This window comes from Leucopleurus acutus (genome assembly GCF_964270905.1).
Source record: "Leucopleurus acutus genome assembly, chromosome: 13".
NCBI classification, from domain to species: Eukaryota; Metazoa; Chordata; class Mammalia; order Artiodactyla; family Delphinidae; genus Leucopleurus; species Leucopleurus acutus.
This window is the reverse complement of record NC_139155.1, coordinates 87,090,976-87,117,322: the sequence shown is the minus strand read 5'-3', so window position 1 is coordinate 87,117,322 and position 26,347 is coordinate 87,090,976. Positions and strand designations below refer to the sequence as shown.

Here is a 26,347-nt window from a genome sequence, read left to right as displayed (position 1 = left end):
CACATCTGTACCAGGTTTGGAGGGCCACAGGTTTTACAGACAAAGGTGACATTTAAAACTGAGAAGTTAGGGCAAGGGGGGCAAATCATGGAGGATAAACTTGCTTCAGCAGGGAAAAGCTTTCTTTTATGTCTGGCTTAACAGAAGGCAGTTGGAGTCTCATATCTGCTGCTCTATTCAATCTGTTTCCATATGTTGCTCTGGCTGAAGTGTATAAAGAAAATCCTGCTTCTTGCTGATAGGTAGCTGGAAAGGGGAGGAATATTTTAATATGGGCCTTTAAGGAGCCTTTTCAGATCATTATAGGTATTAGTCTTGGACATGACACCAAAACTCAACAAATGGTAGCTTCTTAAAGGTTAGTCGCAATATGGAACCTGAAATTATATCATATCCTGATATATTCGAATCCATAGGTCTGTCTTGCACTTTGATGCACCTGTTATCTATGCATGATTCTGTGATGCCACGTATTAGTCATTTGAAAAATATTGGTTCACTGAGTGATGCAGATCTCGCAAATGTTGAACCATTTCATTACACAGCATCCAAAAAAAAAAAAAATTCACATTTGTTAACACAACCACTGATCTCATCAGGGAAGGATGTAAGGGGAAGCCGTCCACTTCCTGGTGGCTTACCAGATTCTAATTTTTGCTTTAAAATTTAAATGATATCATTGGCAATAGATACTGCCCGTTGTTTTTCTTGAAGTGACTCACTCAATTGAGTCATTTTTAAGAAAATGAGTGCCAAACGCCCAAGTCTGAGTAACCATAGTTTGGTTATCAGTCCTTCAGATAAAAAAATTGGGTTAAGACATGGCTGGTTCAGTCTGCGACCCCAATGTTGCACCAGGGCCTTTGCTCAAGATAACCCCCATCCCTCATTCAGAGGCAGCAGAAGGAGCTGATATATACTTCCTGTTTCATCACCCAGAACGTTAAGAAAAACACATGTATTCAGAGGTTAATGTCTGATAAAAATTTATCATTTTTATGCTTCATCGAGGACATTCTTAAGTGAAAAACTGGCTCTTTTTTTTTTTTAACTATAAGTGGGTGATGGTGAATAATCCGTCGGTGCAGATGGGTACCCCTGCTTTCATGACGATGAAGGCGTCAGCCATTTTCCTCGCCACTGCTCTTCACATGGTGAAAAAGGTTTTTGCCTTTCATCATGCCTTTAATAATGTCTGAGCATTATGACAAAAATAGGTTTGACTTTGTGCAGATCCTGAAAGAGTCCCAGGGACCCCCCCTTTGAGAACCACTGGTACATCACTGCCGTAAGGCAGATTGACAGTCAAACTGATACAAACACGAAACTCGGAGCCAGGAAGCTTGCCGTTTTTCATTCATTACATTGCACTGAAAAATGCACCCTCGATTCTCTGCCTGGGGAGTTTGAGGTCAAAAATAAGAATATGCACACTCTGGTTGCAGGGAATCTTCACGTTCACGTGCACACAGTACTCTGGGCTTTGGCAAAGGTCGACCAGTCCCACAAAATACTGCATTTGCCCTCGTCGCATTGCAGCCGTTTCCAAGCGTTAGATGTTACAAAGTGAAAGCCTATAGATAAAGAATGTGCACAGCCTGTAAAATGCCACCAACAGGAATAATGCCTCCAGAGGACAAGGGCCTAAGTGCTGTGCACAACGGTTTGCTGGTAAAGCACAAGGACCAGCAACACTGGTGGTCCAGGGGCACTGCAGGGGTCACCATCTGAGAAAACAGCATCGTGCCTACGATCCACCGGAGGAAAGCAACCTTTCAGCTGGCCTTTTCTTTAGTTTCGCAGACACCAGCCCCACCAGTCCTCTACAGAACTCCCCACGGAGGATTCAGATTCCCGCCAGCTCATTTCACCCCCCCACCCAAGTCATAATGAATTTTAAAAGTCAATAAATGCATTAACTTGTAGAGCTACAAAGCCCTCTACTCATTAAAGCCCTTCAAATGAAGAGTCCAGCCTAGGAAACTCCAGCTGCCACCTAAGGGATTGCTACTCCCAACGTGTACAAGGATGCTGCAACATTTACAGTCTAGTCCGTAAATCATCCCATCTGAGCACATAAAATGAAAACAGACAAAACATGAAAAGATCTGGCGGAGACTCCCCTGGTGGCACAGTGGTTAAGACCCTGCGCTCCCAATGCAGGTGGCCCGGGTTCGATCCCTGGTCAGGGAACTAGATCCCACATGCATGCCGCAACTAAGGAGCCTGCCTGCCGCAACTAAGACCCAGTGCAACCAAATAAATAAATAATTATTTTTAAAAAGAGAGAGAGATTTGCAAAAACAAACAAAAAAAAAAAAAGAAAAGAGCTGGCTATTGGGCTATTTTTGCAATTCAAGAACAACAAAAAAAATCAGTGATGGTCTAAGAGTATCTACCCAAATAAAAAAACATCAACATATGGGAAACATACCATACTGCTGTGGCCACCATGGGCGGTGCCGATGGGAACCATGTCAGCTCTACTAAAACTGCCTCTCTGTTCTCTGATCCTGCAACTTTGCCAGCATAACCCAAATCAAAACGTGAAATGGACACGTACCCACTGCCTTTGTGCCGTTTCCTTCATTGACTCCGTGAAAGCGACAGCGAATCTAGAAAAGTGAGCAAAAAATAATGAAAATGATTAGGGCAGAATCTAATCGGCATAACTGTGAGGCAGCTCTTCGGGACGAATTGTGAGAGCCAGGTAAGTAGCTGAGTGTACAGTGCGACCAATCTTTATTAGTCGGGGTCATTGGCTGTTAGATTTCATCTCCACTCACATCCAAAAACAAAGTTCTGTCTGCAGAAAATGAACAAATGAAGCTCAAAACTTCCTATGTTTCTTGTTCCTTCAGGGAAGGTGAGGGAAGCAGAGATAAAGACAGAAAGCAGAGGGACTTCCTTGGTGGTGCAGTGGTTAAGAATCCGCCTGCTCATGCAGGGGACATGGGTGCCAGCCTTGGTCTAGGAAGATCCCACATGCCGTGGATCAACGAAGCCCGTGCGCCACAACTACCGAGCCTGCGCTCTAGAACCCGTGAGCCACAACTACTGAAGCCCGTGTGCCTAGAGCCCACGCCCTGCAAGGAGAGAAGCCTCCACAATGAGAAACCCACGCGCTGCAACGAAGACCCAACACAGCCAAAAATAAAATAAATAAATTTATTTAAAAAAAAAAAGACAGAAAACAAGATGCACTAGAGAGGCAAGGACCTTAGATAATATTCAGGGGCAGGTGATCTGGTCCACTGGCTTTGCCAAAGGAAAACTGGCAAAAGTGTTCAAGATTTACTGAATGTCCCCATTCATCGAGAAATGGCGGTTTCCAGAAGCAGGACTGGGTACACATGGAATGAACCAGGAATATCTTTTGGGGCCAGAAAGTAAGAAAGCGCTCAAAACATGGCAAGGGCCTGTCGAAAGGATGCAGGAGTCAACTCAAAATATCTCCAATGGCCATGGCTGGGGTGATCTGGGCACCAAAATAAGTAATAGGAGTGATGGGTAACCCACAGAGTCAAATACAATAAATAGCCATGGGTCCGTGTTGATGTAACTAAATAACGGAGTAAGTAAATGGGGTCAAACAGACAACTCTTCCTTATAGTAGAATTCCAATTAACAAATGTATGAGTGGTAGAAATAGAAAATTGTTGCAACCAAGAACCATTAATAGGGAATTCCCTGGCGGTTGAGTGATTAGGACTCAGAGCTTTCACAGCCGGGACCCGGTTTCTATTCCCGGTCGGGGAACGAAGGTCCCGCAAGTGGCACCTGGCGTGGCCAAAAAAAAAGAAAGAAAAAAAAAGAACCGTTAATAGATGATTCCTCCCCACTGGCATGACCTGGAAAGGGGAGCTCACGTCCCCCTGCCTGTGTCTTCTCCAAGCCTTCCTTCTTCCCCCTCCTCACTCTCCCCAAACCAGCCACCAATCGCAGACACAGCCAATCGCATGCCTCTTACTTAAGGGAGAAATACGGAATACTTCCCTTTGGGTAGAATAAACGTGAACAAGCAGGACCAGACCACATCAGACCTTGCATCTGAGCCCAGCAGGGATCGGACTGCTGGCATCACTTATGAGATGCTCTCCACGTCCCCCGAACATTGGCAAGAAACACAAATAAACTGTATTCTGAGGGCATCAACTTTACTCCAAAAAATGAGGATAAAACGGAGAGAAGAGCAACTAAATAGCAACTGCAAGGAGGGTGCAGAAGCCTTCCTTTGTGGAAGTCCGCAAAAATGAGAAACTTAAGAATCAAACAAAGAACAAACTATGCATGTAAATCGCCTGGCACAGTTCCTGGTCCCTAATTCATTTAACATCTGATAAACATCTGCTATTATTATTTTCTACTAGTACTAACACCACTACTGGGACTTGTGCAAAACATTAGGGCGCCCCACGTGGCCAGTGAACAAATGATTTGACAGCCTAAAACTTTCAGGAAAAAAAAAGACACCAAAAGCAAGAACAGCCAACGAACAAAGAATAAGGTCAGTAACACAAAGACCAAGCAATCTACCCCATAACGGCATTTATGAACAGCCACTCATCTGGCAAGCGTGACGCTCTACTTTTCGGTGAGAATGTCAGCTCCACATGGGCTGGAACGCGGCTCTGTTCATGGCCACCTCCCAAGCCCCTGGACTGTCTGGCACCCAGGAGATGGGCAAAAATACCTGCTGCCTGTATATGTGTATAAGTTAAGAGAAGGAACAGTTCTGCCTTAAATTCCAACAGGAAGCAGGTGAGGGGGAGGGATGGGTGGAGAGGGGGAGGAAAGAGCAGGAAAATGTCCCAGGTGTGAGGAGCGGACTCTGTGTGCACGGCAGCCCGGCGGCTGACTGTGACTGTCCCCCACCCATGTGACCGTCCCCACCATCACGTCCTGCTCATTTCAGAACCCAAGATGAGGCATCAGTAGGAGCTACAGCGTCAGTTTAAGACGGCAGGGAAGGATGAGAGTCTTGGGAAGGTTCTCCTCAAAGGTGCGTGTGAAAATGTTTTCGGAGTCAGAGGGGTGAACTGGAGCTAACTTGAAAGACACGCCACTTATTCCAGGGCCACAGATAACAAGGTCTTTCTTCTGGCTCCTCATATAGGAACAGGGGGCCTGGCTTTACATCCACCTAATAGATAACCTTTTAAGAGAGTTTCTAGCCCAAAGATCCTTGGAAGATAAAGATATTTAAAATAACACATTTCTACCATTTGCAACAGCCAAGACATGGAAGCAACCTAAGTGTCCATCGACAGAGGAATGGATAAAGAAGATGTGGTTCATATATATAATGGAATACTACTCAGCCGTAACAAAGAATGAAATAATGCCATTTGCAGCAACATGGATGGACCTAGACATGATCATACTAAGTGAAGTAAGTCAGACAGAGAAAGACAAATACCATATGATATTTATATGTGGAATCTAAAATATGGCACAAACGAACTTATCTACGAAACAGAAACAGACTCACGGATGTAGAGAACAGACTGGTGGTTGCTAAGGGGGAGGGGTGTTGGGGGAGGGATGGAGTGGGAGGTTGGGGTCAGCAGATGTAAATTATTATATATAGGATGGATAAACAAGGTCCTGCTGTAGAGCACAGGGAACTATACTCAATATCCTGAGATAAACCATCATGGAAAAGAATATTTAAAAAAGTGTGTATATATGTAAAGCTAAATCACTTTGCTGTACAGCAGAAAGTAACACAATATTGTAAATCTACTATATACTTCAATAAAAAATAAAATAAAATACTATTTAAGGTAACATAAAAAATAAAATAAAATAACACATTTTTTAGGAAAAATATAAAAGTACCACTTTTGCACTTTTGCTTGAACACTGCCATTTCAAAACACACTTACGTTGACATAGAGTTCTGTTTGTCAAAAACATCTTTAGTAACACTGAAAAAGCATATGAGATTACCAACATTCAACCAGTTTTGACCTACAAAACAGTAACTTCACATGCCATTGATTCCGTAATCGTGAGAGTATTTGTGTGGCAATTCATTTCATACAAACTCTCTTTTGCTCATTTGCTTGGCAATGTTAAGTTTTTCTAATATGCACCTGGATAAGACTTCGCTAAACAATTTCCACAAATTTCAAATACTCCTTATTTAATTTTGGTGTTTATAACGACCAAATACTTATTATAATATTCATAAGCCCAAAAGTGGATGCTAAAATAAGTTCGCATACTATACCATACAGGAAAAGTTTTCAATACTAAAAAAGTTGAAAGATATACCTTATAGGGAAAATAAAACTATTTAAATGAAACACTTGTTATAAAGCTAGACAAGTTCAATGCTTTGTTCTACAGAAAAGTATGCTGTATTGTGTCGGACAAGAAATCTGTGATACATGCAACTTCCCTGCCCACTAACTCCAATCAATATCCCCAAATAAAAATCAATGTGTGGGGCTTCCCTGGTGGTGCAGTGGTTGAGAGTCCGCCTGCCGATGCAGGGGACGCGGGTTCGTGCCCCAGTCCGGGAAGATCCCACATGCCGCGGAGCGGCTAGGCCCGTGAGCCATGGCCGCTGAGCCTGCGCGTCCGGAGCCTGTGCTCCGTAACGGGAGAGGCCACAGCAGTGAGGGGCCCGCGTACCGCAAAAAAAAAAAAAAAAAAAAAAAATCAATGTGTGTTTTACTAACAACACAATGAATAATGTTAATGATAATATCATAAAATGAATTCATTCCACATTGTTTCTCCCAAGCAGAATGATTTTCCTTCTATGAGATAGTGCATTACAAACTGCAGGAATGTAAAGGCAATAAATTCTTAGGGTGTAAGAACAACAACAAGAAGAAAACCTATAATGATAGATCACCTTTCGAGGTGAGCCAACACTGTTTTAATACCTTCATTTATTGTAAAACACACACACATACGCGGAGCGTACTCTCTATCTTAAAAAGTTTACATTTCCACATTTATGTCCAGGAAGTCTTCAGGAAGAAGCAGTGTGCTGAAATGCAATGCCATCTATTTGTAACCCTAGTTTTAAGAGGCAAAATTGACACCTATCTTTCCCCACAAAAAAATTAGGCTGCGAAATAGAACCTGGGGTTCTGTCCTTGGTGTGGATCAGAAATGCGACAGTTACACACACTTGAAGGAGTCTGGATTCCCACAGCTTCTCAGCCATGCAAGGGTTACAGACGAGCACAGAAAATTCATGGTTAGTATAGCTTTGTTATACAGCAGAAACGAACACACCATTGTAAAGCAATTATACTCTAATAAATATGTTAAATAATAATGAAAAAGAAAGAAAAAAGAAAATTCATGGTTGGCCACTTACTGGGGACATGGAAGCAACCTAAATGTCAATCAACAGACGAATGGATAAGGAAAATGTGGCATGCACATACACTAGAATACTTTTCAGCCTTAAAATAGGAGGACATCCCGACATCTGCAACAACATGGATGAATCTGGGACATATTTATGTTCAGGAAAACAAGCCAGATGTGGAAGGACAAATACTGTATGATTCTACAGACACGTGGAATCTAAAGTAGTCAAACTCATAGAAGCATGAGTAGCATGGGAGGGGTTGGGGGAGGGGGAGACAGAGGGAGGGGAAAACAGGGAGCTATTAGTCAAAGGTCACAGAGTTTCAGTTGTACGAGATGAACATGCCCTAGAGCTCTCCTGTACAGCAGAGAGCCTACAGGTAATAATACTGTAGGTAAACAATTTGCTAAGAGGGTAGATTTTCTGTTAAGTGTTCTTATCATAAAAATTAAAATAAAATAATAAAAATAAAGAAGGTGGGAGTAAACTTCTGGAGGTGATGGATGTGGTTACAGCATAAATTGTGACGATGGTTTCACAGGTATACACTGATCTCCAAACTCATCAAGTTGTGTGCCTTGATTACGTACAGCTTTTTGCATGGCAATCCTTCCTCAGTAAAGTGGTTAAAAAATCAATAAGTCGTGTGTCCACATTTTAAAAATTCATCACCTGTTTTTTGGGTTTTTTTTTCCCCACAATGATTCAAAAATTTACTAGAGTTGAAAGGATGCTTCAACAGTACTGGTTGGGTTTTCGGTAAGCTTTGAATTCAGGGTGATTCGATGGCAGGTGAGACTCTGAAGCACCAGCAGCCAGTGGGTGCATGGGGGGCAGAGACCACATCCACCCACGTCAACCCTTCCGTGGAATCACCCCAGAAAGCCCGCCAAGAAGAGTGCTTTGCTTTGCTTTGGGTACGCATGTATATTTCTTCTTTCGATTTCATTAGCTCTTTTTTTTCACAATTTTTATATGAACAGAGAGGATTTTTATTTTATTATGATGTTAGTTATTATGACTGTGATTGTTACAAAGAGAAAATGGGGTGTTTCTGTTTCCCCACCAAGCCTCCCAGTTCACTCCAGAATGCTGTACAGATATTATCATTTTCTAAGAATGCCTTGACATGCAGAAGGTTGGGAAGTACAGCTCTGGGTTCTCAGCAGGGGCAATAACTCCCATCCCAGGGGCTAGAAATGTGGGCAGGTGTGTTTAACTGCTGCAGTACCCAGCAGGTGCTGTGGACACGCAGTGTCCAGAGTCTGGGACATGCGGGGCAGCCCCACAGTGAATAACTATCCTGCCCAGAATACCCACAGTGACCCGACTGAGAAACCCGCTCACTGGTTGCTCTCACAAATGTAGCCCAGAAACCCGTACAGCTTAAGAGCCACGCCAAAGAGATTCCTCTTGCCACAACTAGAAACATGAACATTACCACAGAAACCATCTTGTTAGTGAAGGCAAATATACAGTAAAGGTAGTAAATCAGCCGTGTACAAAGCTAGTAGGAAGGTTAAAAGACAAAGAGTAGGAAAATCACCTGTATACCACAATCTACATAGTTAAGGGAGATGCAAATCAAAAAGATGTACAATGCGTACGACGTCAAAACCAGTAAATGTTGGGGGGAGCAGGGTGGGGAAGTAAAAAGGCAGCGTTGTTAAAATGTGCTTGAACTCAGAGAACAGCAAGTTAACATAATCACGTAGATCGATAGACAGTAAATACAGTACGTAACTATGTAGCATCTTTGTATGGTGACAGATGGAAACGAGACTTATCGTGGGGATCATCTTCAAATGTAGACACATATTGAATCACTATGTTGTGTAACAGGAACTAACATAGAGCTGTAGGTCAATCATACTTCAAAACCAACCAATCAAACAAACAAACTCAGAGAAAAAGAGATCCAATTCGTGGTGACCAGAGGCGGGGAGTGGGGAAGGGGCAATTCGATGGAGGCAACCAAAGGTACAAACTTCCAGGTGTAAGAAAAATAAGTCCTAGGGATGTCACGTACAACACGATACATATAATTAACCCTGCCGTATGTTATACGTGAAAGTTAAGCAAGTAAATCCTAAGGGTTCTCACCACAAGGAAAGAAGCTTTCTTTTTTCTATTTATTTGAATTTGTATCCATACGAAATGACGAATGCTCAGTAAACTTCCTGTGATAATCGTTTCAAGTACGCAAGTCAAATCATTATGTCGCACAGCTTAAACTTATACAGGGCTGCACGTCAATCGTATCTCAAGGAAACTGGAAAAAATATTCTACTTGGGCAAATCTGATGCAAAGTCAACCCCAACTTGTGTGCTAATAGAGCTTGAGTTTATCCACCTCATCTCTTAGCAAGAATTCTGTTTCTTCCACCACTCAGAACATTCTAAGCACGTTCGTCCAATATTAACTGCAGTCAAATAACTATTCAAGTGCAATAACTTGTTTACAATGACTGTTTGTGGCAAAATAAACAGGCACCAAATGAAAGGAAAGATGAACAAAAAGAAAGAAGTTGATTCTACATGGAAAGATGTAAACCTCCCAAACTACTGGTTTCCTCTGTCTTTGTGTGTCAGTGAATTTCAACCAAAAGGGTTAGATGCTTAACTCCTGTGAAATTCTCTTAAGTCTTACCTGGCTTCTTCTAGGACTTTTCCCATCACTTTGTTTTTTTCTCCCTGCTTAATGTCTTCATTTAAATCAGTTCCACCAAAGATGATTCCAAAAGGAATTCCATGACCTGCAAAATAGGATAATTAACAAAGCAGTTTACCTTCGGAAACACCCCTTGGTAACCATCCCAAAACGACGATATCAAAAACTGAAGTTCCCACAACGTAGGGGGCATATTTGGTGGTTTGTTGAATTTTACCCACAGCTCTTCTGAATAGAACAGGTGTCACTGTTAAGAACATGACATGGGGTTAATCACGTGAGACAAGACGATTTTAAATCAATTTGCTTTCAATTTTAACACATGAAAAATGTTGTTGGCCTCCATCTATCAAAGCCAAGCGTATCGTTCGGAAATGGGTTAATCTGGAGCTACTGGTGCTTTTATGACAGAAAAAGAGGGCTTCAAATTTAGATCTGCTGTTCATAGTAACCTTCACCGTGCTGGCAAGGAACCAAGAGGGAGAGGAAAGAGACACAAACTGTATCTTCAGGCACACACAGTACAACAGCAATGATAGAACGTGGAGGGCACACATATATGGGAACCAAAAATACTGGAGATGTTGCGCGTCAAATGGAAAAGGATTCCCCCCGGGAGCATGTTTATTCTGAATGAAGGGCCCTGGGCTGATGGAAGGCACATTCCCTGGCTGGGTCTTTTCACAAGGCACCTAGCGTGCACAGGTCAAGTTAAACAGTGTGCTCATCACACAGGGCTCCCTAGAAGGACTTCCAAAGGTCAATAAAAATTTGAAAAGAGCAAAGGCAAACCACTAAACAGACCAGATCTAACTTCAGTCCATACTGGGGTTTCTCAAACAAGCCATCTCTACTGAGATTCAATATGTAAGTGGAGAAGGTACAGATCTTTCCTTGTATTTGCCTTAGAAGTGTTTGTCACGCAAATGAGCAGATTCTATCTATCTTTTCTCTTTCTGGTGAAGTGTCTCTCACTTCACTGCGAAGAATTCAGCCTTTAGCTACTAAGCTCACCAATAACACATAAGAGGTACAGAAAGGCTGTGAGTAAAAAACTCAAATGAAAACTTAAAAAAAATTTTTTTTAAGTAAAAAAAAAAATCAAGTGCATTTTGATTAACACAATATGTGTGTAGGAAAACAATAAACATACATTTCTCTGTACAAAGCACACCTGTAAAAGGATAAACAGAAAAAACCTAGCTGCTGTTGCCTCCATAGAAGGGACCCTGGCAGTCCAGTGGTTAGGGCTCAATGCTTTCACTGAGGGCCCAGGTTCAAGCCCTGGCTGGGGAACTAAGATTCCACAAGCTGCACGGTGTGGCCAAAAGAAAGAAGAAGGAACCCGGAAGGCGACTGATTTGGAACAGGAGAGAAACTTACTTCTTTTCTCTCTATAACGCTTTATATTGTTTGCATTTCTTACTATGGACTGGTGTGACCTTTTCCAAAAATACTAAACAGTCAGGCAGACACGGAAAGGCGAGTGTGGTAGAGACGATTCCTCTTCTGCCATGGGCTTAGACTTTGGGGGATGCTGAGATGGGGAGAATGATTTTAGCACGTGGGATGGACTTGAATCTTTGGGGACCAGAGAAAGGTCTGTGGTAGGTAGAATAATGGCCTCCAAAGACGTTTGTCTGTAATTCCCAGAATCTATGAATATGTCACACAGCAAAGGGAAATTAAGGTTTTGACTAATCTCTTCCTGTTTCTTGTTGAGAACATGCTTTAGGCTTGAACCTAAAAGAACAGGCAGCATCAAGTGTCTGATTAAGAAGCCAGGTTCAGGAAACCACGAGATTTTCTTCTCAGCCAGCTACTGGGAGTGACCGGTTTTCAGCATAAGCACTGATGTGGAAAGATCGCTAAGTTATGCACTTAAATATACAAAGTAGGGCTTCCCTGGTGGCGCAGCGGTTGAGAGTCCGCCTGCCGATGCAGGGGACGCGGGTTCGTACCCCGGTCCGGGAAGATCCCACATGCCGCGGAGCGGCTGGGCCCGTGAGCCATGGCCGCTGAGCCTGCACGTCCGGAGCCTGTGCTCCGCAACGGAAGAGGCCACAACAGTGAGAGGCCCGCGTACCGCAAAAAAAAAAAAAAAACAAAAAAAAATATGTGTGTGTGTGTGTGTGTGTGTGTGTGTGTGTGTGTGTATATACACACAAAGTAAGGCCTGCATATGAAGAGAGGGTCCAACTTCCTATGGTGTGGGAAGCAAGAGAGAGAGCTGGAAGATTAAATAAGGTTTGATACAGTGCAGGAAAACAGGAAGTCACCTTTAGCAATGAAACGTCTGAAAATTTCGGAAGTTGACACATTTTGCTAAGTGAAGTGTTATCCCCGTATGATGATTACTGTAGGTAATCTGGGGCCTCAGGTGACATACTACCTCCTGAAAAGCTGGCACTGCCAGGTCATTTAATTCGTATTTGGAAAAAGCCACTCACGGCTCAACAGCAAAATTATCTGCCCTGCCTCTACTTGGTGGCCGCTGGGCTCTCAGTGAAGTCAAACTGGCCTTGGGAGGGTTAAGAAGAAATATCCAAAAATTGTAGCTAAAGCCAAGAGGATGACTGCGTGCACATCCTTTCGAGGTCCAAGGAAGCAGTGTTTTTTGTTTGTTTTTGATTTATTTTTATTTATTTATTTCTGGCTGCATTGGGTCTTCATTGCTGCACGCAGGCTTTCTCTAGCTGTGGCGAGCAGGGGCTACTCTTCATCATGGTGCGCGGGTTTCTCACTGCGGTGGCTTCTCTTGTTGCGGAGCACAGGCTCTAGGTGCGCAGGCTTCAGCAGTTGTGGCACATGGGCTCAGCAGTTGTGGCTCACGGGCTCAGTAGTTGTGGCTCGCGGGCTCTAGAGTGCAGGCTCAGTGGTTGTGGAGCACGGGCTTAGTTGCTCTGCAGCATGTGGGATCTTCCCGGACCAGGGCTCGAACCTGTGTCCCCTGCATTGGCAGGAGGATTCTTAAGCACTGCGCCACCAGGGAATCCCAGAAGCAGTGTTTAAAGGTCCCCGTGGATTCGTTTTCTAAGAGAAGGTACTGCTGTTTGACCTCAGTATTTACTATTAATTAAGAGCTCATGCTCTGTGCAGTTGCATCCAATACTTTGCAGGCAGAGATGCCAATCATTTTGCTGCAGTTGTAATGGTTTATGTTAGAGGTCAATTTGTCTGGTCTAAGGGAGGTCCAGAGAGCTGGTAAAACATGATTTCTGGATGTGTCTGGGAGGATGTTTCTGGAAGAGACTAGCATTTGAATCTGTAGTCTGAGGAAGGAAGATCTCCCTCAACAATGCAGGTGGGCCTCACCCAATCCGTTGAGGGCTTGAATAGAACTAAAAGGGGGAGGAAGGGTGAATTCATGCTCTCTGTTTAAACTGGGACATCCATCTTCTCCTGCCCTCGGACATCACCACTCCTGGTTCTTGGGCTTCTAGACTCAGACTGGGGCTTACACCGTCAGCCCCCCAATTCTCAGGCTTTCAGACTCGGGTTGAATGAAACCACTGGTTTTCCTGGGTGTCCAGCTTGCAGATGGCAGACTGTGGGAATTCTCAGCCTCTATAATCACATAGCCAATCCCTATAATAAATCTTCACATACGTGTGTGTGTGTGTGTGTGTGTGTGTGTGTGTGTGTATCTATATCTACATCTGTATCTATATCTATATCTCCTCTTGGCTCTGTTTCTCTAGAAAACCCTGACTAACACAGTAGAAAAGATAGCTCCCCGCAACCCTCGGGACTTCCCTGGTGGTCCAGTGGTTAAGACTTTGAGCTTCTACTGCAGGGGGCATGGGTTCAATCCCTGGTTGGGGAACTAAGATCCCGCATGCCATGCAGCACAGCCAGAAAAAAAAAGAAAAGAAAAGAAAAGAAAAGAAAGCCCCAAAGCTTACGGTTGATTGCCCTGCTGGACATAACCAGTTCTGCAGCTAACCTAATCCTAGCCTATTCAAATTTCAGTCCCTCCGTGGATGGATCTAGAGACTGCCATACAGAGTGAAGTAAGCCAGAAGGACAAAAACAAATATTGTATATTAACGCATATATGTGGAAACTAGAAAAATGGTACAGATGAACCGGTTTGCAGGGCAGAAATAGAGACACAGATGTAGAGAACAAACGTATGGCCATCAAGGGGGGAAACTGGGGGTGGTGGTGTGATGAATTGGGAGTTTGGGATTGACATGTATACACTGATGTGTATAAAATGTATGACTAATAAGAACCTGCTGTATAAAAAAATAATAAAATTCAAAAATTCAAAAAAAAATCTCAGTCCCTCAAATGCTCTTTAAACTGGCTTTAGTATCTTAGTAGTTTCTTCATTAATAAATCAGTTGAATAACCTCTCTCCTACGTGCTCACTTCTATATTTTGTGAAAGAGTCACATTTTTAACTGTTGAAAATTAGACTTTGAGTTAAGAAATACACATCAAAAACATTTAGGATAAAACTCTTCATGCCGTAGGGACTTCCCTGGTGGTGCAGTGGTTAGGAATCCGCCTGCCAGTGCAGGGGACAGGGGTTCAATCTCTGGTCCGGGAAGATCCCACATGCTGTGGAGCAACTAAGCCCGTGCACCACAAGTACTGAGCCTGCGCTCTAGAGCCTGTGAGCCACAACTACTGAGCCCACAAGCCACAACTACTGAACCCTGTACGCCTAGAGCCCGTGCTCCGCAACAAGAGAAGCCACCGCAATAAGAAGCCCGTGCGCAGCAACGAAGACCCTATACAGCCAAAAATAAATAAGTAAATAAATAAATTATTTTTTAAAATTGTAAAAAAAAAATGACTCTTCATGCTGAAAAACAGCTTCAGTATATATGCATCCATTCTCAATTGGTGTAGTTACCTCGTTTTTAGAAAACTACTCCGTTTAGAAGAGCAAAGCAAAAAGATGATTGTATCCCTTCCATTTCTGAGCAGGGATAAGCCACTTCATCGATGTTTAAGTTGAAATCGCGGGCGCTCTGGTTTTGTGACTGCTAGGGCTCCACCTTTGGGGAAGGGGGGGTTACCTGGCAGAAGTCTACCCCCTCTATATAGATGAAGAGCCATAGCTGCCTCCAAGCTCTCAGCCTTGATGAAGTTGGAGATTTCGGATGGGCTTTCAAAGTCCAAGGCATTTTTCAGAATACACACGTGACCCGCAGCTTCTAGATGGTCCCTTTATCAAAAAACACACAGAGAAAGAAAAGGACAGGAGAGAAAAGCATTAGAAGGGCACAAGTTGCTGCTGTGGTTAAAACTGAAAACCAATCCAGAGATTAGTCAAATCAGAAGTTAATACTACATATTTTCTGAATTGTCCTTTAGAGAAAATCCACCTAAAATACATTCATCCACCAGTCTCAGACACCAGGACTGGGACTGGCACTGAGGCCAGCCGGAGGAAGGGCCAATTCAGGAAGGCTTGGCAGCCTTGGCACGTGCGACACCCACGGCCACTTCCAGTGACATTTGCTGCGCCAGAAAGCTCCCTCCCCTTCTTTAATTCTTTGATTTCACCTTTTCCTCCTGTTTCTCAAAGTTTGTGTTTAGGCATCTGTGACTCAGTTTTTCATCAAGAATTCAAAAGTCACCCATTATCAGAGCTTCAAGAAATACTCCATGGCCTCTCCATTCTACCTCCCAAATATCTTTCAAATATGTCTCTTTTCTTCTCATCCCGGTTCAGTTCCTTGCAACAGAAATCTAAAATACAAATCCGATAAACCAAAAAGAAACTTCCTGAGTGGCAGAAATAGCATGGGCAAGATCAAAGGACAAATGAGAAACTGGGGGGGGAAACACAACTATTTACAACACTTACAAAAGGAAAGAAGCTAACTTGCTTAATATGTAAAGAACTCTCATAAATCAATAAGAAAAAACCCTAACAACCCAATAGAAAAATAGGTATCACCATAAAATTGCAGTCCATGACAAACAAAACAAAAACAAAAAAAACCCCCTACAATTGGGCTTTTAAATATGAGAAATGGTGATCAACTTCCGTCATCCTTTTAACGTAGAAAATCTGTAAAGAACAAGAGTGTGCCTATGGCTTCATGAAATAAACGTTCCTATACTGGGTAAACTGGTACAACCTCTTCTGTGGGCAAAGTAGAAACAGCTAATATATTTAAAATGCACAAACTCTGTGGCCAAACAACTCCACTTCTCAGAACTGATTCCAAAGACACACTTGGATATGGGTGCAAAGCATGCACCCAAGAGTAAGCACTGAGGCTATAACCGAAGCAGCAAAAAGACTAACACTGACCTCAGCGTGCGTCCGTAGGGGACCAGTCACATTATGGCGCATATGAGGTACTCAGGGCTGACGCCATGAAAAGAGTGCAGATCACTGTGCAGTCATGTAGAATGAACTCCAAGACACAGTGTTAATGAAAAGAGGACACACTGTTAATGAAGTGTGCTTCAAAAGGTGAAGAACACTTTGTGCATATATAGTATGTGTGCACAGAACATCTCTAGAAGGACACAGAAGAAACAGGTAATAATGATTCTGTCTAAAGAGGACCGGGGACCAGGGTGGGGGAGAGATTATCTTCTCATCACAGACCATCTTGCATGGCTGGATTCTTTGACCAGGTGCATATATTATCTTTTTTTTTTTTTGCAGTACGCGGGCCTCTCACTGTTGTGGCCTCTCCCGTTGTGGAGCACATGCTCCAGACGCGCAGGCTCAGTGGCCATGGTCATGGGCCCAGCCACTCTGCGGCATGTGGGATCTTCCCGGACCGGGGCGTGAACCTGCGTCCCCTGCATCAGCAGGCAGATTCTCAACCACTGCGCCACTAGGGAAGCACTATCTTATCTTTTAAAATTGTTTGAGGTGCATGTGAATATACAACCAATCCAACCAGGTTCATTAAAACCCTCAAATGGGGACTCCCCTGGCAGTCCAGTGGTTAAGACTCTGTGCTTCCACTGCAGGGGATGTGGGTTTGATCCCTGGTTGGGGAACTAAGATTCTGCATGCTGCATGGCACAGCCAAAATAAAAATTAAAAAAACAAAACAAAAAACCTCAAATGGCTTGGGGTAGTCAGCCCAACTGTCAACTCCATGAGAATGGGGCCTGGATCTGTCTTGCTTACTGAATGAACTAATGGCTGAATGTGTCTCTGGGATCAAGTCCAAACACCCTAGCCTAGCACACAACACCCTTCATAGCCTGCATCCCCTGCACAGCCAGGCACATCCCACTCTTGACACCCCTAGTTCCAGTCCAGCCCTTCCACCTGCAGGACACGCAACACATCATGTCTTCTGAGCCCCATGACCATGTCCCGACATTCCCCAATGCCAGCTCCCTTCAGTGAAATCTGACAGCCCCTGCTGCTAACACAGCCGTCTCTCTCACTGTTTCCATTGTTCTCCGAGCCCATCGCTACCACAATCACTCTGGGATGCAGTTATATGAACAAGGCAGTCACATCGTACTTAGTGCTTCTATTACAGAATCAATAACCTACAAGGACCTACTGTATAGCACAGGGAACTATACTCAATATCTTGTAATAACCTATAATGGAAAAGAATCTGAAAAAGAATGTATGTGTGTGTGTGTGTGTGTGTGTGTGTGTGTGTGTAGAGAACTGAATCACTTTGTGGTACACCTGAAACTAATGCAACATTGTAAATCAACTATACTCCAAAAAAAAGAAACAATAGCTCAGTGATAAAACAGAGTCCCAGATCCTCCTGAAGTGATACAGATAACAATGTGATGCATCTCTTTGAGTCGTTCTGCAAGAACTAAGACCCCTCACCCAGGTGGAGGATGGTGACTACACACTGAGCGTAACCATGTGGACCCTGAGGACTGAGGTTCCCAGAACATCACTCCGTTACCTCTCCACCAACCAATCAAAAGAAAGGCATGCACCCTGCAGCCCTCATCCCAAATGTTGCCTTTAAAAACACTTCCCTGAAAACCACTGGGGAGTTTGGGTCTTCGGAGCATGAGCTGCCCATTCTCCTTATTTGGCACCCGCAATAAACACTGTACTTTCCTTCACCGCAACCTGGTGTCAGTAGATCGGCTCTGCTGTGCATCGGGCGCGTGGACCCGAGGTTCGGTTGAGTAACACAGTGAGAAGTACCCACTGCTCACTCGGCAGCACACACAGAGCTCCACGAGCATCTCTGCCGTCTTGTCTCTCCTCTGCTGCATCATCCCAGGTCCTTCCAAATCATTTTCGAATCTCTACTCTCCCTCCCTATGTCACCACCTCAGTGCCTCACTGCAATCCTGCTAGCATTCAATCCAGAACCTTCACTGTGGCAACCATTCGGCTCACGCCGGCCAGGCCAGCTGCTCTCTCCTGCTGGCTCTTCAGCTGCCTTGGCTTCTCAACTCCACAAGCCCCTTCCTGCCTCGGGGCATCTGCACATACAGGTCCCTTGGCCAGGAATGCTGTTCCCAGCCTCTCTCCCTCTTCACCCAGCTAACCTACAGGTTTGAAACCCCAGCTTAAAAAGTTATTTCTCATACACATATGTTCACAGCGGCACTATTCATAGTAGCCAGTAAGTGGAAACCACCCAAATGTCCTTCAACTGATGGATGGACAAGCAAAATGTGATATGTCCGTCAACGGAATGTATTATTCAGCCATAAAAGAATGAAGTACTGATGCATTATGTAAAGTCCTCAAAAAGGACCACATAGCATATGATTCCATTTATAGGAGAAGTCCAGAACAGGCAAATCCATGGGGACAGAAAGACTTGTGGTTGCCCAGAGCTGGGGAAGGGGCATGGGGGGGGTGACTGCTAACGGGTCTGGGGTGCCTTTTGAGACGGCTGAAAATGTTCTGAAATTAGATAGTGGCAATGGTGTGTGACTTTATGAATATACTAAAAACCACTGAATTGGATGCTTTTAAAAGGGTGAATTTTATGGTATGTGAATTATACCTCAATAAAAGAAACTGTATGAGAAAGAAAAAACTATTTCTCAGGGGAGCCTCCCAGACCCCACCCCCAGAACTAGGTCTGTCCTTCGAACATACTCTTACCACCCAGCACTTCTTCCTAGCACTGATCATATTGTAATTAAATAATCTGTGTAATCGTATGTTCGTGCTAGAAGGCTGGAAACTTCTTTCAAATGACAGGGCTTAGCACTGAGCTGATGTGCTAAAAATTCTCCGGCTGAATGGCTGCTGGCTTCTGCAGGGCTCACCTGTCCTTCCCTGGCTCCACGCCCAGGGTCTTCACAGTGCTGTGCCCACTAGAGATGCTCAATAATAAATATTTGCCAAACGAAAACAATAACCGACAATGATTACATCAGGGGAGGAAAGGAAATAGCCTCTTCCCACTGACTTAATGTACATCTGCAGTTTCTGAAACTGAGCAGGACCCTGTGGGGCTACTGGGCTCAGAAGCCTTTCTGTGTCCCCCATCTCTTGTTTGTAGGAAATACGCTGCAGCCTCCATGACCTTCCCTGGGTTCCAAAGGGCAGGTTCAAACAGTTGCTAATCAGCGGAGGGAGGGGATGCAGAGACAAGTGGGGAGCAGCTAAGACACAATAGAGCAGGGGGATGGGATGAAGTAGGAGACTGGGACTGACATATATACACTACTGTGTATAAAACAGATAACTAATGAGAACCCGCTCTATAGCACAGGGAACTCTACTCAATGCACTGTGGTGACCTAAATGGGAAGGAAATCTAAAAAAGAGGAGATATATGTATACATATAACTGATTCACATTGCTGTATAACAGAAACTAACACAACACTGTAAAGCAACTACACTCCAATAAAAATTAATTAAAAAAAAGAAACTATAAAAAGAACTATAAAACTATAAAAAAGAAACCTTGGGGCAGGGTCCTGGTTCTACCTCAAGGGATACACAGAACAATATCTTTGAGCTCTTCTGCAGAACTAAAACCCCCAACAAATGGAAAATGTTAACTACTTGATAAAGCAGTTTTCATTCCAGAGAGAAGGTCACAGTTTTATAACCTTGGGAACCACAGAAGCTCACCAGATCCCCTGAGGCCAGATTAAAGGACTGTAGGCCCTGCACCCACTCTGATCCTTATCAGCAACCACCCCCCCCCCTGCCCTTGACCCATTGCTATAAAACTCCTTAGGGACTTCCCTGGTGGTCCAGTGGTTAAGACTCTGCGCTTCCACTGCAGGCGGCATGGGTTCAATCCCTGGTTGGGGAACTAAGATCCCGATTGCCGCATGGCTTGGCCAAAACTAACAAAAGCCAAAACAACTCCTCACCAAATCCTCCCAGGTTGGGACACACAGTTTTTGAGGGCATTAGCCCACTGTGGCCCCCTCTGCCTGGCAAAGCAATAAAGCTATTGTTTTCTACTTCACCCAAAACTCTGCTTCCGAGATTCGATTTGGCACCGGGGCACAGAGGCCAGGTTTTCGGCATCATTTCCTTGGCATCTTCTAAAGAAAAAGTAGAAAACTTGAATAGGCTCAGGCTTTTCTCCTTCCCATATGCTTGGCACTCACAGCAGAATTCACACTTAGACCAGCAGAAGGCAGCTGGGCAGTAGGGTCAGGGTGGCATTGGATGCCACGATGTTTGCCTTTCTTCCTTTTTTTTTTTTTTCCCCTTCCAGTGAGTTTCCAGAAAGTCTTGTTTGCTTCTGTTATCTAAAGTGCTTCCCATTCAAATAAAAATACTTTTTTATACACCGTCTTCCAGACGAAGGCTGAAGGAAGGACACAAGTCACAGCCGCTGTACAAAGCGCTGCTGTTGCTCGGGGACGCTGCGTTCACTGGGGCGCCAGGGCGCTCATCCAAGCACTGACTTCTAGGACTCCCTACTCTGGACCTCGGAAGCCTCAATCCTTCACCTTTTCTTCTTTCCCATCTCTCTTCTTATTTTGTATGTATGTACGTATTCTATTTTAAAATTTTTTTGGCTGTACCTTGCGGCTTGCGGGATCTTAGTTCCCCAACCAGGGACTGAACCTGGGCCCTTGGCAGTGAAAGTGCAGAGTCCTAACCACTGGACCACCAGGGAACTCCCTTCTTTTCCATCTCTTTTCCTGCATTTCCCTAAACCCTTAGCAGTGCTGTAGACAAACTCTGGGTGTGAGGCCCAGGAGGCTAGCGAGCCTCTGATAGTCCGGTTTAGAGCAAGGGGTCAGCATGCCCTCCCTGGAAATGGTCAGAGAGTAAATACCTCTGGGCTGGCAGGTGGCTGATCTCTGGCCAACTGCTCAGCTCTGCTATTTATTTCAGCCTAGCAGGAGGTGCACTTTGAAACTCTGATCTCCTGTTACCTCGTCACTAAAGCAACGGTGTGACTTTCGTTTTTGTTTTTTTTACATCTATGACTTGTGCAATTTAAACTTCGACCTTCACTGTTAGCAACTGATCTGAACCCCTTCGCCTGATTTAGAGGATCCTCAAGATTGCCTGGTTCTTAACTGGGGATTAGAGGTGAATGGGGGCCCGTGGGTCCCCTCGCTGCACCCGGCTTCTAGCTGACCCAGGTGACACCATGGGGACACAGACCAAATGGAGACGCAGAGAGCAGCGCTGCTGGGCAGGCCAGGCTCCCTGATTCTCGTCCACGCAAGAGCCCATGGAACAGTGCCAGCAAACCGCATACCCCAAGCATAGCTCCTTTTTGTTCAGAGGTGAAAAAAACCTCTGATGCAGGTTCCTAACATTTATAGTGCTGAGGAGACAACCCCAGAGAGTAGGCCCTGATTAGGGTTTTAAAAATTCTAGCAAACAGCCCCTAGGTTAGAAGGGAAAGTCACCTGACCCAGGGCAGACTGATTGTACCGAAGGATATGTAAGGTGCCACACAGACAATAAAACGGTCCCTCTCTAGTTATCAATCCCCGGACGAATATTCCCCGCACATGCCTTCCCCATCACCTACACCTTCTAAAGAACTCCTAGACAGCAGAGGCCCCAGGTTACTACAAAGACCCCAATATACCCAGCTTTTCTTGGTTTTCTCTCAGTATTTTCCCTCTATAATGAAGGAAGTTGTGGATTTTTTTTTTTTCCCCTCACTCCCGATGAAGTTAATTGGTAGATCAGGACCCACAAAGTGGAGGCCACCCCATGGCCCGGCTGACGTCACAAATCTCAGCGTACGTCAGTCTGTGCCCAGGACAGGCCTCGTGGTCAAGGAAACGATACAGGTCAGTCAGGATGCTCTGATCATCTCTGGCGTGGTCTCTGACCCTAGAAAAATGGGGCCTGCTGCCTTGTAAGGGAATCCCCGATGGCCCGGCCAGTCATGCCCTGTTTCCATGTTGTTGCTTCTGAGATTCTATAAAAGTCGCTCTCGGCCACAATCCCTCAGAAGAGGGCCAGGCTGTGGGAGGCGCTGCGCCCCCCCAATCCGTGGACTGCTTTCCCTTGAATAAGGGGCATCAGTGTCATTACTAAACTGTATTCGCTTTGTCATCTGACACTCTCCATACTCAACTGCCAAGCCCTGTGCGTTTCACTTCTTAAATATGTCACTTCTAAATGGCATGTCCTCTGCCACCATCCTGATCTACCCTTCAGGCTGCAGCCCAGACCACCTTCGATGACATATGAACCTGATAGCGTTTCGTGGTTGCATCCCGTGCCTGACACAAAACTGCAGGCCCTGTGTGACGTGCATCCTACCTGCCTCTCGGCCACGTCTGCAGACTCCCCCGAGGGCGGGGTTTGTCAGCCTCGGTACCACTGGCATTTTGAGCTCGTTCAGTCTTTGTCGCAGGGCTGTTCTGTGCATTGCAGGGTGTGTGGCTGCACACCTGGCCTCTACCCACTGGATGCCAGGAGCCCCTCACCCCCAGTTGTGACAACAAAAATGTCTCCATGTACTACTCCATGTCCCCGGGGGGCAGAATCACTCCTTCCTCCTCTGCACATTCTCTTGGCCTCTGCTCCCATGGAGAATCACTGACCTAGAACATTCTATACTGCTAAGTTTGCACAACTCAGTTTGGGAAGGGATCCGCTCTTGCCCACATCCTGCCTGCCGCCCCTCTGCCTGAGACACCCGCCCAAACACTAACCCTTCCCTGCCTCGCCAACTCGGGTTCATGCTCTGACGAAGAGCCCACGTTTGTTAAGTGTATACTAAGCACAAGGCCTGGTTCAAACACTGAAAATGTATCAACTTGTATTTGACCCTGAGAACAAGCCTCTGTGGCAGGTCTGAGCTGCAATCATGTAACCTGGCTTAGACCTTAGGGATTTTAAGCCGGGAAGCCGCCTTGTGAAGGCAGGAGGTCTGCTCCAGAGCCTGTGTCTTTCTACCAGTTTGCGATGCCTGAACCATCCCACGTCTAGCCTGGGGTGGTTCCCCAGAGCATCCTACACGTCCAGTCCTGTACGGATGTGCCCATCACAAGTCAGCACCGCTATTTATGTACTGGGTGTTCGTTCACAACTCCAAGCTTGAGTGTGCAAGAGCAGACTCATTTCTTCTTTTTGTCTCTTCTTAATTAACTCAGACACCCTCCCCTGCGAGACTGATGAGGACCCCGACCTTACTCATTTGAGGGGGGGCTCCCTCCGCTGCTGCCCAGGGTCCCTTGAGGGTCGCAGGGGTCTTCCACAGAGAACGTTTGAGGAGCTCCTCTGGTTCTCACTGCTTCCTGGTAATTGGCTCCCAGGGAAGTCTGTCACCATGGAAACCTCCCTGCCCTCCCCTTCAGGAGACCGAGCATCCTCTCCTCAAGGAACCTAGGCTTTCACAAGACAGAAGATGTCTTCCAGCAACTTCCGCTTTTCCCTTTTTCTTCCCCCCCCCCCCCCCAGCCATCCTTCCTGAGTGAAGGGGAGACCAAAGCCTGGCTCTGAAGACAGAGCAAAGCACAAAGAACAATCTTTATTCTGCGTCATGCACAGCCAGGAAAACAAAGAACAAAGTAACTAAAGGGCCCTGCACCCTGCTGAATGTCCGTGGAAGTGCCTGCCTGGCTCCCCTGAGGGCCCTTTGGTGGCTGCAAGCCTTTGGAAGATTGGGGCTCCAGTGGACAGCTAGAGCGAGGGATGCAGTGTTAAATAATGGATGTTCTCGCTAGTTTCCACAGCATAAACTATGGGTGCAGGCTCTGCTGGACGGGCCCCTCTCTCTCTGACCTCCTTTCCTTGCCGTAAGCCAGGGAGCATGGATTCTTTCTGTTTCTCAAGCCTGTCAAGCTTGCTCTGACCCCAGGACCTGTGTCCGTGCTGTTACTCTGTCCCAGGTCCATCCATCCTTCCAGATCCTTGAGTGGCTGCCTCCTTCTGTCACTGGGGTCTTGGCCTGAATGTCACCTCTTCAGAGAGTCCTCCTCTGAAGCCACAGCCCCCGTCACCTCCTTCGTTTCTGGTTAATCCTGCAGTCTCTCTCTCCCCCACTGGAATGTGCTCCATGAGGGCAGAGACCACCATGTGCCTCCTGGCTGTTTATGTCCAAATGGGTGACAGCTGGGACTTCCCTGGCGCTCCAGTGGTTAAGACTCTGCACTTCCACGGCAGGGGGCAGGGGTTCGATCCCTGGTGGGGGAATTAAGATCCCGCATGCCACACGGCCAAAAAATAAATAAAGAAACAGTGGTGAGCATAGCTGCCTTCCAAATGAGTGATAGCAGGTGCCACTGACTTAAGATAAACCTGTGCAGTGAAAATCCTCATGGGAAAAACCTAACCGTAAACTTCCGAAGACTGATGTATCCTGTCGCTGCTGCTCTTTAGGAGAACAGGACGTGAAAGGGGAGGTGTGGCCGCAATCACTCATTTGGATGATGAGGAAGAAGGCCCACAGAGGGGAAGTCAATTGAGAAATTTCATGAAGCAAGTCAGTTTGCGAAAAAAAAAAAAAAAAAAAAAAGCTGCTATGAAACTGCAGGCACTAATCAGCTCCCTCCCTGCCCTGGGGACTTACCTTCCAGCGGGGAGAAGAGAAAAAGTGGAGGAATAAACCTAGAAAACAAGATAACTGCAGGAAAAAACAAATGTTAAGAAGAGAACCAAGCAAGGAGATGGGGAACGTGGAAATGGCTGAGGGGAAGAGGGAAGGCTACTTTGGGGGGTTTTTTGTTTTGTTTTTTCGCCACACTTCGCAGGCACACGGGATCTTAGTTCCCCGACCAGGGATTGAACCCGTGCCCCCTGCAGCTGAAGCTTAGAGTCTTAACCATTGGACCGCCAGGGCAGTCCAAGGAAAGGCTACTTTGGATGGCAGGTCCAGTAACACTGGTTTGCACTTTTGCTGCGCCTTCTGCCTGGAAATCCTGGTCCACCCCTACCCTACTCCCACCCCTACCCCGCCAGGCCACCCCAGCTTCAAGGGACCCTCGTCGCACCCAGGATGCTGCGCAAACGTCACTCTAAGAAGGAGGCCTCCCCGGAGCATCCCGCCTAAAACAGCGCACGCGCACAAGCGGCCCTCACGGGTGTGTGTACACGGATCTATAGGTATCACTGTATATTTATGCCCATGTGTTTGTATTCTTTCTCTCCCGTCCCCGCAAACGTGCCGTGTCCCGAAGCCCCGACTTCGCATTCCGTCGCCGCCTCCCCAAACCTAGGGCGCTCACGATCGATCAATACGGAGTGTCCGTGAAGACGGCCGCGCCGAGATGCGCCCGCGGAACGCCGAGCAGCCTCCGCCGCGCTGAGGCCTGCCTCGCGGGGCCGCCCAGGCGCCGGGCACCTGGATACCTTTCCACGGCGTCAGCGGCCGAGCGGCCTCGGGGGAGCGTTAGGACCGCAGCGCCGGGCAGGTCCCGGGCACCCGCGCCGGAGTCAGACACGCGCCCCTCGCCGCCCCGCGCTACCCCGGGCCCCGCACCCTCTGGCCGGTCCGTTTGGGCGCGCGGTTCGGGGAGGCCGGGCCGACCCCCGCGCCCCCGGCCGGTGCCCCCGCCGGGACCCGGGCCGCCGCCGCACCTACCGGACGCGCTGGGCCGTGATGGCGTTGCCCGTGTGCCGCCGGAGCACCGCCAGGAACAGGAGCCGCATGGTGCCGCCGCCGCCCGGCCGTCCACCGCCCGCCAAGGCCGGGCCCGGGGCGGGGCGGGGACGCGGGCCGGGGCGGCCGGGGTCCGTCAGCCCGCCCGCCGCTCCCCAGGCTGTGCCCGCGCTCGCCAGTTCCGGGGCTCAGGGGCGCGCGGAGCGGCGGCGGGGGGGCGTGTCCGGGGGGGTTGGGGGACTGGGGGCGGGGCCCCTCCCACGGGACCAGCGGCAGGGGATCCCTGGGTCCCCTCCAAGGGAACCAGAAGGGACTCCCATAGGGGTTCCCGGAGCGGCCGCAGGTCTGCTTCCATGGGGACTGTCACCAGAGGTGATTTCGGGTCCCTTCGCACAGA

General features: G+C 46.5%; 1 protein-coding gene across 2 annotated transcripts in view; it reads right to left on the bottom strand.

Annotated features, from left to right (window-relative positions):
• The window catches only part of GLT1D1 (glycosyltransferase 1 domain containing 1), a 138,010-nt gene extending 111,898 nt beyond the window's left edge, over positions 1 to 26,112 (bottom strand). For both annotated transcript variants that reach the window (XM_082853312.1, XM_082853311.1), the window contains exons 1-4: positions 25,933 to 26,112; positions 15,044 to 15,192; positions 9,990 to 10,095; positions 2,564 to 2,615 (exon numbers count right to left, since the gene is read on the bottom strand). In XM_082853312.1, coding sequence (XP_082709438.1) covers positions 2,564 to 2,615; positions 9,990 to 10,095; positions 15,044 to 15,192; positions 25,933 to 26,000 — 375 coding nt within the window. In that variant the 5' untranslated portion in view covers positions 26,001 to 26,112. The remainder of the gene's footprint in view (positions 1 to 2,563; positions 2,616 to 9,989; positions 10,096 to 15,043; positions 15,193 to 25,932) is intronic.
• Between the last annotated feature and the right edge of the window lie 235 nt (positions 26,113 to 26,347).